This window comes from Epinephelus lanceolatus, chromosome 2 (genome assembly GCF_041903045.1).
Source record: "Epinephelus lanceolatus isolate andai-2023 chromosome 2, ASM4190304v1, whole genome shotgun sequence".
NCBI classification, from domain to species: Eukaryota; Metazoa; Chordata; class Actinopteri; order Perciformes; family Serranidae; genus Epinephelus; species Epinephelus lanceolatus.
This window is the reverse complement of record NC_135735.1, coordinates 19,077,218-19,090,000: the sequence shown is the minus strand read 5'-3', so window position 1 is coordinate 19,090,000 and position 12,783 is coordinate 19,077,218. Positions and strand designations below refer to the sequence as shown.

The 12,783-nt window shown below is 38.4% G+C and overlaps 1 protein-coding gene across 1 annotated transcript; it reads right to left on the bottom strand.

Annotated features, from left to right (window-relative positions):
- Positions 1-2,824: 2,824 nt before the first annotated feature.
- psmd14 (proteasome 26S subunit, non-ATPase 14) lies at positions 2,825-7,115 on the bottom strand. The gene is made up of 11 exons (XM_033617723.2): positions 6,971-7,115; positions 5,945-6,000; positions 5,551-5,622; positions 5,323-5,442; positions 5,082-5,152; positions 4,709-4,859; positions 4,472-4,579; positions 4,176-4,250; positions 3,965-4,090; positions 3,234-3,296; positions 2,825-2,999 (listed from the first exon to the last, which is right to left on the bottom strand). The coding sequence occupies exons 2-11, from the start codon at positions 5,990-5,992 to the stop codon at positions 2,901-2,903; spliced, it is 933 nt and encodes a 310-aa protein (XP_033473614.1). The 5' UTR covers positions 5,993-6,000; positions 6,971-7,115; the 3' UTR covers positions 2,825-2,900.
- Between the last annotated feature and the right edge of the window lie 5,668 nt (positions 7,116-12,783).

The following is a 12,783-nucleotide window of genomic DNA, read 5'->3' as shown; positions in this document are numbered from 1 at the left end:
AGCTGATTCTACTGTCTGACTCTTCCCACTGTCTCCACACTCAGTATGAGCTTTTACCCTCAGGCAGATGATACAGGATGGCCACATTTAAACTGAACTGTTTTAAGAATTTGTGCCAGCCTCAATTTAGATTTTAAATAATGTTGCTTGATGCTTAGGGGTTGTGTTGTGTTTTGCTTATGGTGCTCTGTTGTGTGCTGATGTTATCTGCAATACTGTTATGTGTTTTTATGATTTTTTATGGTGTAGGCTTTTCATTTCTTCTGGACTATCATATCGTATCCTATCGTATTGTAACCAGGTCATGATTTCTGGAAAGAGACACTGCTGCTGAGTTTATTAAGTTTGTTTTTTTGGTGCATCACAAGCTGAGTGCTATCTAGTTCCATTATACCAGAAAGAAGGCAGACATCTATACGACCGATATCTCCAACACTCTGCAACTCACACCAAAACAATCTAGACTGATAAATAGCAGGAAAAACATGTATTTTTGTTTTGGGGTGAGCTGTACCTTCAAGGCGTCCATATGCAAGCATGATTTTGTGACACTACTGCTGGGTTTGAGGCCAGTAGTGGTTCACTATGTAACCTACACAAGTGCAATGCGGAAACTTTAAACTTCTATTCGACAAAAACTGAGAATGGACATTTCAGTGAAGTACAAGACATCCTGTGCACAGCTGTGAAATTTTTGAGGCAAAAATGTTTACATAGTTATGGATTCTGGAAAAAACATTGTTAGACTATTTTCAGTATTCCAATACGTCATCCTGAAAACACCACATACAGGTAGCCTACTTATTTCCATGCATGCTTTTTATACTTCTACTCCATTCAGCCCAGAGGGAAATTGTGCTTTTTACTTCACTAGATTTAATTCACAGCTGTAGTCTCTAAAAAAGCTTCACTTCAACCATCCAGCTTCAACTCTGCAACAGTAATGCATCAGCAATAACAGTCCAATAATAAAGGAGCCATTCTGCATAATGAATATTATTAATTTAAATATTTTTCTGACAGTACATCTCCATTTTCGCTTAGGTAAAGTTGAATGCAGGACTTTCACTTTGTGTTATCTATATTTCAAAATGTATACGAGGCAGTTAAAGCTATCCTATAGAGTCCTTATCAGTCATTAACATGAGCCTTAACCTCATCCCTCTACAGAAAATATTTTGCTTTATTATAAAACTATTTATTATATAATCACTCTTTTGAAAAACAGCTTTGATTGATTTTAAAATTGACACTTTAATATGCTGCAATGTTGATACAACCCAGTCAGCTGTAGCATAAACCTATATATCACGGAGTTAAGTCTTTTATTTAAATTATTCTCAACTTTTAGGTTATGAATTTATCGTATGGACTATGGTGGGACCCAGTTTGTCATTCCCAAATGGCCTTGAGGTGTTTCATTTAACAGCCCAACATTGTCACATTTTTCAGGGTGTGCTCAAACAGAAAGCCAATTCTCTCCCGTGTGGGTTGCAAAGATTTTTTAAAAATGATGTAACCTGAAGACCCTTCAGGTCGATTTTAATGGCAAGGGGGGGCCACATCTGTCGTCACTCTCTGTCTCCTTAGTATATACAGGACAGGGTGGAGAGAGACCATATGCTCCATGTTCTCTGCTGCCTCTCGAGTTACCACAAAATGAGCCGCATCTCTGGCTGAGATCCTGTGAACCCATTATGGAGACTTTATTCCTTCAAACTGTAATAAATTAAGAGGGATACAGGCTGTCAGGCTCGGCTCCCACTATGAGGACATGACTCCTCTTGCAAGAAAACACTCGACAAACTGTTGTTGACAGTAATGTCCAAATGCTCATTTGGATGCTGGTGTCAGAAGAGAGGTATCTTTCTCTATCAATAGATGTTCATCCAGGTGGTTTGTAAAGTATACTGTGCAGCCTCTTCAGATCAAACTCCTTAAGCATTATACTATATATTATATATGTCAGGTTAAAGTCTTTACCATTCCACTCCATGCTTGTACTGAACGCAAAATATTCAAAAGCTGCAACTTGTGCAATTCAGTGGAAACATTTTAAGGTTAAATTCCTCTTTCTTGTCCTCGCTGCCAATTACTCACCTCTCTGTGTCTGTCTACTGTACGTTATAGACGCAAACTTAAGCATAACTTAAAACTTAACACTTAAAAAAAGGAGTTCACACTTGTTGATCAGCATTTTTCCAAACAGGGTAAAAGGTTAGTATCATGCTTTTTCTTTGTGGCAAATAAAAGGGGAAGGAATCCTAATTTTGACACGGCCAAGGATGGAGAAACATACAGTGATGACGAACAGTGGTTTCAAAGAGCAGCAATAAAAGTTTACAGTGGAAACAGTAAAGAGGATAGCATGTTTTTTGTTTTGTATTTTTGCAAAGGAGTTGATGGCTGCCCCTGAAGTTCACCTTGTCAACTGTTACACCAAAAAAAAAAAACATCAAATAATTCCCAAAAGTGTGTTCATGTTCTTGATCTTGAAATGACTTCACCTTCAACTACAACGAACAAGACTGTATGAGAATAAATTACATGTCGTGATTCAGTGTGCTCCATTTTAAACACTGTAACATGCAACTCTTGCACCATCCAGTGGTTAGGTTGGGTATTACAGCAATATACCAAGAAGCACACATATCCATGGATGCAGCTTTCTGTTCCACTTTCAAATAAATTGTCCTACATTATATTTTAATTTAATCAGAACAAAGGAGTTCGGCTGTTTTTTTTCTTCATGCAAAATTATGTAGTTTCCCCCTTGTTACGAATAGTGGTAATAGTAAAGTAAGGTACCACCCATGCCAGTGTCTTCATTTCATACATACATTTATTTTATATAAAAGAAAACAAGGGTTGCAATATTAACAGTTATACACACAGGCCCGTCACTGGAAAACTACGGTATCCAACATGGCAGCTAGGCACTGAACAATGTTGGATGTCATTAAAACGTCTACGTGCTCCTCCAAGTGCCTCTTGGGATCCTGCAAGGAGGAGGACAGAAAATTAGAGAAGGCACCAAATAAACATCAACAATGAGATGTCATGAAGATGTTTTAAACAAATACAGTTTGTGCTTTGACAAATCCTCGGTTTCAACAAACACTGACCTTGTAGCAATTTGTCAATTACTTAAAAATATACATTAGATAAAAATATACATTAGATACAAATATACATTACATGTTTTTATGTGAAGTTTGAAATTTCATAATTACCTGTTTTCCAACGTTCTTGATTGCCAGCTGCTCTGGGGTCATTTTGTCCTCCTCTTCAACGGCCTGAGATGGAAACACGATACTGTCTTAATATTGCAGGGGGGGCACCGCAATTATTTTTTGGGGTGTTTTTCCCCTTTACTGATAGGGCAGCTTTAGATTGACAGGAAAGGTGGGAGGGGGGATGACATGCAGCAGTGGGTCACAGGTCAGAGTCAAACCTGGGCTGCTGCAGTGGACTGAGGTGGCACACTCCACCAGGTGAGCTAGAGGTCACCCTCATATCAAACTATTTGCAGTTTTTACTCTAAGAAAATACTGTGTTTAATTTTTTAGGCTTCGCAAGACCTTCCAAATCCTGGATAAGGGAAATACAGCATGCGTGTGAGCACCAGCACTTGTGTGATGGGAGTCTTCAAGTATCAAAAAACTCCAACAGTCACACAGCAAAAAGTAGCTCAGTGATTTATCTGACTGCTGCGCTGGCAGTCAAAAGTTGAATTACAAGACAGATCAGTGGTTTGTTGGTTACAACACCATCCTTTAATCTCTGTTTTAACAGAGTTTTTTTAAAGTCAGGTTTTTAAAGATCATTAATATGTACATAATCATTTTAAATCACATTTATTATAATCATGACGAACTTTTTTTTTTCCCTTGGTGATTTCTTTAAGATTATTTCAGCCCTTGGGAGTTTAGAAAGATTGTCGGATGAGGTCTAAAAGGTGTACCTTGTTGTAGTTCTTAGCCAGCTCCAGCATTTCCTTGACGATGGTCTCATTGAGCTTGCAGTGCTCGCTGTAGTCCTGCAGGGTCAGGCCCTCCATCCAGCTCTTCTTGTGCAGGTTCAACAGCATCTGAGGAATAATATGAGTTATGTTTCTCATGCTCTATTGAAAACACCCAAATAAAAAACAATTTGTGATAAATGTATCCTCAAACCTTTTGCTCCAGCTCGTTTTTCCTGTAATTGATAGTGATGGAGTAGTAGTGTCTGTTAAGTCCATGAATCAGAGCCTGAAAACATGAGAAACCTTAAGTTAAGTATATGAATCAATAACACGCATAACCTCTGACTGCTGAGAGAAACATCCCAAACATTAGTATTAATATTCCAGTACTTTATTGTGATTCAATCTTGTTGGGATCTTTCACAGTAACAGAGGATTCATTCTGGTTCAGAGATGGAGACACCACTTTACCATCTCTAGGTGATGGTACTGTGTAAAATGAGTTACCTGGATTGAGGGCTTGTTCAGATGACCCAGGTTGGATGTGGTTTGTCTTGGTTCATGACCCAACACCATCATGTTGGCGTTGATCAATCTGAAGGCATCAATAACAACCTGAAGAGGACAGAGGCCGCACATGAAACCAGTTTATTGAATAGTACTAAATTCTAATTCTTGTATAATGCACCCAAAATAAGAGACACTGAGGAACAAGGTCCTACTGCAGCAGCTGTACATCTTTACCTTTCCTTTGACACTCTGAATGGGATCAACAACCACTGCTACAGCTCGCTCTGAGAGGGCCTCAAAACTCTGCTGCGTGTTGATGTCCACGCCAGACAACCAACAGCCAAAACCAGGGTGACTGTGGTACCATCCCACCACCATCTCTGGTCTGATGAGCAACATGGGAGGAGGACAGAAAGCATGGTTAGGAGGTGTTACAATTAAAAAAAAAAAGATTTTATAGAGTCATTTCATCATCAAAGTGACATTTCATAAAACTGCTCAGGCCTGCACTTACACTTAAGTTGTTACTTAACTTGGTCCACGTAGGCAAACACTGACCATGCATTTTTCTAAATAGTGTGACTGTAGATATGTTTCAAAGTTTTACCTGCCAGTCTGTTTCAGCATGTCTAACATCTTGGCCTGAAACACAGGGTCCACTGCTTCAACACTCACACCCTGTGAGGTAAAAAATTGTCATTTAGTGACAAAAAGCAAAGTGTATGGTGTGTATGGTGCCTTCTTCCTACAAGGCATTTACTACCCAAATAAACAAACAAACAACAATAAGTCTGCTTAATTAGTTATGTTATGAGGACATCATCTTGATTTTAGGGGGAAATACATACTGTTCCTGACTGGGGCATGGCAAACACATCAATCACTCGCACTGTGTAGTCATCAACAAATTCTCCCAGCATCAATCCCATCACCTCCATTGGTACACCAGCACGCCCGTGCTTCAACATCTAATGACAAACAAATATACGAGAGGGAAGTGTTATTTTAAACGTGAAAAAAAAAACAAAAACAGACTGCATAAAAGAAAATGTTTGGTCCAGATGATGTGTGATTACCTTGAGCAGAGCCAGAGAGGAGATGTACACCTGCTCTGCTGTGTCCACAGCTGGTGCATCTGTTGGAGGGCCCTGAGAAGTCAAAGCAGGGTTTATTTATCAGATGAGGCCTTTTAAATACAGCAGCTGCTCAGATTAAGTGCTAAAAACCAAATATTTAACAATTTTATACATATAAGCATTGATACATTTAAGTTTAAATGTTAATTTAGGATATAAAAGTTGAAAATTGTTTCATTTAGGTGAAGGCTAAAGATGGGTGGCTTTGGTATGAATAATTCTAGGGTAAGAATCTGGAAGGGACTTTAATTTCTACTTCTACTTCTTGTGTTAGAAACCACTAGAAACCTTTGTGTATGTTCTTTATCTGTGGACAATTCAAACTTCGTGTTACCTGGCCAAGCCCTGGCATTCCTCCTCCAAGTCTCAGCAGCCGATCCATTTCAAGATCTGATGAACAAAAACAATAATTAGTTTGTCTTCAAACTGCACAGCTGACCCGCAACATGTATAATTATCAGATATCAGAGAGTAACGTTAACAAAGTCCTTTATCATATGAGATATAACTAATCCTTAAAGCATGTACGACAAAGTGCAGAGTTTTCAAAATGCAAATAGCACAAGTAGTCACATTTCTTAATAAAAACTAACTGTGTATGTAGCGTAATAAATCTTAAGGTTGTGTTCTATAAATGGGTATGTGCTGGGGTTAGCTTGGATTTCTCTCTGCAGATAGACTTGACAGGTGTGTTGACTTCGAATAGGCTTTTTGCCTCCAAATATTAAGGGTAGCATATAGTTACAAGGGTACATATTTTAGATGACCCTGTGACTTATAACTGATGTACATTAGCTCAGCTTTGGCTTTAAGCTTGTGTTTCATCAACGTTACATCAACAAAACGGGTCGACTGGCCTATTCCTGTGTTGAAATTATGACCTAAATGACTGAGAGTTTCATTGTCTGTGTTTTACTCATGTTATACTTCGTGTATTTTAAGGCCTGATGCTGTTGAGCTCAATTTACGACTTTATTGGTGCATCTGGGGACGCGAATAAATAATGTTAAGTTAATGATGATAGCAACCACATCGCTAGTTAGCTTTAGTTAGCTAATTTTCCCATAGTGACGCAAACACATCGATAAAGAATCGGATAAACACACATTAGTCTTGGATTCAGATTTTATTATTCGTGTTTTAACCACAAAACAGGCAGGTTTAGCATAAAGAAACATGAAATTGCTAGATTCGTTAACTAACAGTCAACGGTACTGAAAGCGTTAGCTTGCTGTTAGCATCTAAAGCTAAGCCTCTGTCACCTCGCACAGCAAAAGCGGTAACAAATTATAAAGTCTGACTCCATCTCACCGTATTTTATGAATGTTGCTGACAGTGTTGAAGCTCTGAGTCCACTTACCTGTTGTCAAATCTTGCGGTTGTTCAGAAAAGTCTGTGTTTCTATGTTCAGCGGAGTCAAACTACCTGGCTACAATGAATCAGCCAGAATTGTCTCTTTGCTTTTTTTTTTTTTTTTTTTTTTAACTCAGACAGAAAAACTGCTTCCGTCGCACTGATGACGTATTTTGTTGGCGCCCGATTGGCAACTGCAGAAACCAGAAACAAGACACAAGGGGGCGCCACAGTTACCACATTTCATACTTTTACTACTGTTGCTACTGGCCTACAGCTAATACTACGACTAACAGTACTTCTGCCAGTAACAATAATAATAATAATAATAATAATAATAATAATAATAATAATAATAATAATAATAATAAATGTAGCTGTGACATACATTTAACAATTTACTGCATATAAATAGTATACTTATAAAAATACAGTAGGACCTGTCTAGGTTACTTTCTCTGCACACTGCATATTCTTTTTTGATTCTGTGAGCCGTCGCACATCCAGAATATATATATATTTTAAATTCCTGCTTAGCTTATTCATTTTCAGTTGTTAGCCAGTGTTGCAGGCTAAATATCTTTAAATAGTATTTTTATTTATCCATATATATTTATTGTATTTTTTTCTGTTCTATATTTCTGTTCGTTTTTTATGCACCAAAATATCAGAGCAAATTCCTTATATGTAAAAACCTACTTGGCAGTAATAGCCTACTGATTCTGTTCTAAATTACAGTAAGATAATACCAAAATCATTCACACTTTCCAAATTAAAATTAGGAAGGATGATTAACTTTATACAATCTAAAACAATCTAAAATATAACTGGTTTACATTTCCTTACCTGTGTACATTTGATTTTGGCATCTTATAGACCATCTTCTTTTATATTTACATATATTTTTGTTTTATTTGCACTGCGTGTACTTTAAAACTTTGTACTGCAACTGCTGAACAAATATTTCCCTCTGGATAAATAAAGTCCTGTCTTATTTTATCTTATTTTATATCTCTGGTTCTGTGCTCTCTAGTTCTCCACAAACAGAAGCTTTTACATGTGTAAGTTAAAGGAAGCCCACAGTTTCATTTCATTAAGCTGTGAAACGTTTGCAGTTTGGACATTTGGGATATTATACATGGATAATGTTTAATAAAAGGTTAAAATGCTTTTAAATGGCAAGTGCTGTGCTGTTTGGTCTTCTGATAAAATTTCATTTTGATAATCCTAATCTCGTATCTGGAAGTTTCTGGTGTTTTTCTATGCTTATGTGGGGTGTATGGTTGCTGATTTACTTATTTTGATAAAACATGCTTTAATCTTTGTACCTACCATTAAGACTAGCTGTATGTATAAAGTGAAAACGTCTTTACATACAGTAGGCTGTATAGCTACTACACATAAAGTGCAATTTGAAATTAAAGAAGTGTGTCAATGGATTGTTAAGGAGACTGGTGGTAAATCTAACATAACTGGGATGTTTAAGTCTATATTTTAAGGTTATTAGAAATACATTTTCATGTCAAATTGAATGTCAGTATGCACCATGACCCTGCCTTCTAACACATGGATCACTGTCATCTTGATTGAAAAAAAAACCAGCCCTGATATGATTTACAGCTTCTCTCTTTGAATACCAAAAAGAATGAGAATGGCTGTGATGTTTGTGTGGTTTCTCATATTTCAGCATGCAAGCATTTCATTATTCCCTGAGGAGCCACAAACTCGGAGCCAAACCACACCATCACTGGGTTTATGAAAATGCTCTTCTGTTTGGCTTCGTGTGTTCCAGCAAAGACAGCTGCCAATCCAGAACAACTTGTACAGACTCATCCAGCAGTGTAACTGATTACCACACCGCCTGGCCAGACAGGTCAGCTGGAATGAAGAGATCCGAAACTCAGAATTTAGAAATTCCCTAATTCCTCAGCGGACGAGGAAGGGGCAAATAATTCTTCCACATTCCTCAGTCCCTCCCTCTCCACACCCACAGGACCTCCCAGGCACCCAGCAGTCGTAACCAGGATGTGCTTCTTGGTGATGGGTTTAACTAGTTTATACGGCCTTTGAGATCCAGTCTGAGTTAACCTATATTAGTAATCTATTTATTACTGCTAAGGTATCTAATCTCTGGTGGATTATTGCACATCCATTATTTAAGGATCTGATGTAACGACTTGATCAGAGTCAAGACAATGCAGGAAACAAGCTGTCATTATTTTTCCTTCAAAGTGCACCGAGTTTATTGTTTCCTGGGTCATTATTGCTGACAGGGTAATCTCATTGAATCCAGCTCTGCGTGTGATTGGTTGATAGCTTCCCAGTGGTTCAATGTGAAACCTACCTCATTTTGTTGCTTTAAATGGAGAGGCAGCTTTTTGATAAATTACCCAGACAAACAATGGACAGATAGATACATAAACCAAATGCTACAGATCAATTGACCCATGGATGTTTAATTAATTTGAAGCACAGCAGGTTAAAGGTACAAACAGATGCAGGATACGCAGCTTTAATGGGTGACATTTGCATTTAAGTCTTTTTCAAAATCTCACCTGTTACAGAAAAGGCACCTTACAATACATTTGATCTGACTCATTTATTAATCAATAACCGACAAACTGAACAAGCACAGGAAATGATCCATATACTCAGAGACCACTGCAGCTGATCATTCAGATAGGAATGATTGGACTTTTCAAGGAACATCAGAAGTAGCTTGTAACACGACACCAGCATGAAACCTTAATCCTCCCAGCAGAGGAAATAAGGGAGAGAAATTTGATGCTTTAAGAGCTTCCCTGCACCCTGATGGGATTTGGATTTAGCTTCGCTTTATAAATCTCCAGCAGGATGGCTGCTAGTGGCAAACACTGCTTTGTGCCCTCGAGTGTCCGCATGTGAATATAAAATGAGTTTTAATTAGATAAAAAAAAGGGAAAGGCAAATGTGTACCTAGACGAAAGCCTGTAGTCTACCTAGAAAGTCCAACATCTCTGGGGCCACATATGTGTAGCATAAGACTGAAGTTTCTCTGCTGCATCTGATCTGTAGCTGTGCGAATGAACATGAAAAATGTTAATAGCGGTTTTAACACATACCATATACTACAAGGGAACGTCTGTGGTTTGATTCACATGGTTTCACATCATCCCCCTTCTCTTCTTTCATTTCCTATCATCCCTTTACCATCTATTCAGTAAACATATTTGGCAATTCTGGAATTATGGCAGTGTGGTGGTCCAGTGGTTAGTAGTGTTGACTCACAGCAAGAGGGTTCTTTATTCAAACCCACAGTGGGAGGTTTGAGTTTGCACGTACTTCCTGTGAGTAATTGGTGACTCTAAATTGGCCATAGGTGTGAATGTGCATCTTGGCCATCACCATCTTTGGAGCCAGAGGTGACCATATTTTCACAAGAGGGTGAAGCTGTGGATGAACAAGGGCTGGATTTGTCTCATAGACTGTTGTGACCAAGCAGTTACCTCCAGGGCTAAAAATGAAATGAAGCCAACACAATAGTACCCAAAACTGCAGTTCTTCGACCGGCCACTTGAGGCATGCTCCAAAAGTGAGTCAGTCCCCATAGACCCCCATGTTAAATGCCCAACTTTAAAGCAGAAATAAACCTGTTTACAGCCTGGTACAAAAATGGTTTTGGTCTCTATGGCTAATTTTCCCCCCCTCCCTTTCCCCTTCCCCTTCCCCTTCAAGAACTGAAGGGGGGTGAATTTTAACTGTTGTTGTTTTTTGTTTCTTTGTGTCAGGCTGTGAACACGTTTATTTCTGCTGGTGAGTTGGACGTTTTAACATGGGGGTCTATGGGGACTGACTCGCTTTTGGAGCCAACCCCAAGTGGCCTTTAGAGGAACTGCAGTTTTTGGCACTTACACACTGGCTCCATCTTTGAGCTTCCGAGGTTGTTGCTTGATATTTTCCCCCCAAAAAATGCATACAATCAGGGTAATAGCAAAGATTTTTGATATACTAGGATTATCATTTTGTATATTTTTTCTGTTTTATTTTCTAATGATTTAATAATTTAGTTATGCTCAACAAAGGTTTCTGTAAATATTAATTTTCAGGTCTAAATGCTGTTTAAAATCGCTGCACACGGAGACAGGAATACATTTCCTGTGGAGAGATACAGGGCCTCCATAGGACTGAGTATTGAACCTCTTCATTGAGTATGTGTAGCATCAACTACTGACAACTGAACCATATGTTTAGGCCTGTTTACTTCAAAAAAAATATTTCTTACTCTAGACTGTGTTTCATTCCTGAAAATATTTGATTTAACATACATAACACTGATTCACAGTTTGATGCATTTCTTAATGTTGTCACGTGGTTATTATCATATAAAATCCTTGACTGATTTTGTTTGAATTATCATTATTATCATTATTATTATTATTATTATTATTATTATTATGTATTTAAATGCAAGTCTATCAAGTGTACAGGAACATTAACTCCCTCAAGGCGCCAAAACCCCTCACTTCCCAGAAAGAATTCAGAAGACATGACGTCAGTGTCCTCGGTGCTAGCTCCGGCTCCACATATGATAAGAATTACCAAGCAAAAGACCCTCAACTCACAACTCTGCACACAGGCAGCGGATAAAGAATAGAGCTGAAATGACTTCTGATTGATTCTATTGAGGGGGCGGACCTGCTGTAATGAGAGGGGCTGTTCGTCCATCTGGGGGCAACAACTAAAAGCTTTATTTAAGCCCCTGTCTGATGAACCTACAGAGGTCCTGGAGGTCAAACGAGGGAGATCAGAAATGTAGAAGGAGGTCAGCTTGTTTTAAAGCATCTTGAAACCAATTCTAAAAAAGCACTAGGAAACATCTGACCAGAAGCTATAAAGCTACAGTTCCTCTTTTTCCAGCAGTCAGTTGTATGAGTTATTTGTGTGCCATATGTGAAAATGCTTAGTTTACACTTTTGGAAAAGAGCATATGAGCGGATAAATCTTGCAATCTTGTGAAAAATATTAACAGTTCTCCTAATTTTTTTAATTTATAAAGGAGTCAGTACTTATTTAGAGGTTTAATGTTTGTTTACATATTTAATTTAGTTCTTTTTAAATGTGTAATTATTCAATCTATATACATTTATGTTTATAGTAGTCATATTTTTGGTTATGTTCAACCTGTTTGGCTGTACTGTCCTTGTTTTAGCTGCATGCCTTTTTCTGTGTACATTGAGAAAAATGCTGAAATCCTTTATACATGTTCACAGTGACTTTGCCATTAAAGCTGATTCTGATCTACATGCAGTACTATGTGGAGCCTATAGGAGACACAGGCTGCCTTTTAAAACAGCATATTGAATTTAAAGAGTGTAAAGTTTTTTAAAATACACGCTATTTCCTAATATTTGCTCTCAATTCTTCTCTTCTAATCCACTCACTCTCATAGTTTATTGGGAGAGTGTGTGTGACCTCCAGCCCAGGCCAGCCCCTGCTTATATTTCATTGCATCCTGATTCTCTGACATGTAGTGTGTTGGATGGGGGGAAGGGTAGGAAGAGGAAGAGGGTGTGTGTGTGTGTGTGTGTGTGTGTGGTTGGAGGAGGTGGGGGTGAAGAATGCTTGGTATGTGCGGACGACAACAACATGAAAGGCGACGCGCGTTCAGCCCAAGCGATTGTGCGCCTGCAAATCAAACCCAAAAGCACTTTGTGTCCGATTATAAATTGATCCGCAGACACCAGACGTCTCGACGTGCCTTTGTCAAAGCAAAGCAAAGCGCCAGTGTGAGTTTGTGTGAGGCGGCCACGCAGTTTATTTGATGTCAAACACCCTGCAGAG

Excerpts from the sequence above, each read along its gene's own strand:
- psmd14 (XM_033617723.2), bottom strand. The coding sequence starts at position 5,992 with ATGGATCGGCTGCTGAGACTTGGAGGAGGAATGCCAGGGCTTGGCCAG. Across the intron at positions 4,860-5,081 it reads ATGCTGAAACAGACTGGCAG|ACCAGAGATGGTGGTGGGAT; the intron begins GTAAAACTTTGA and ends GTTGCTCATCAG. Across the intron at positions 4,251-4,471 it reads TGAACAAGCCCTCAATCCAG|GCTCTGATTCATGGACTTAA; the intron begins GTAACTCATTTT and ends TCATGTTTTCAG.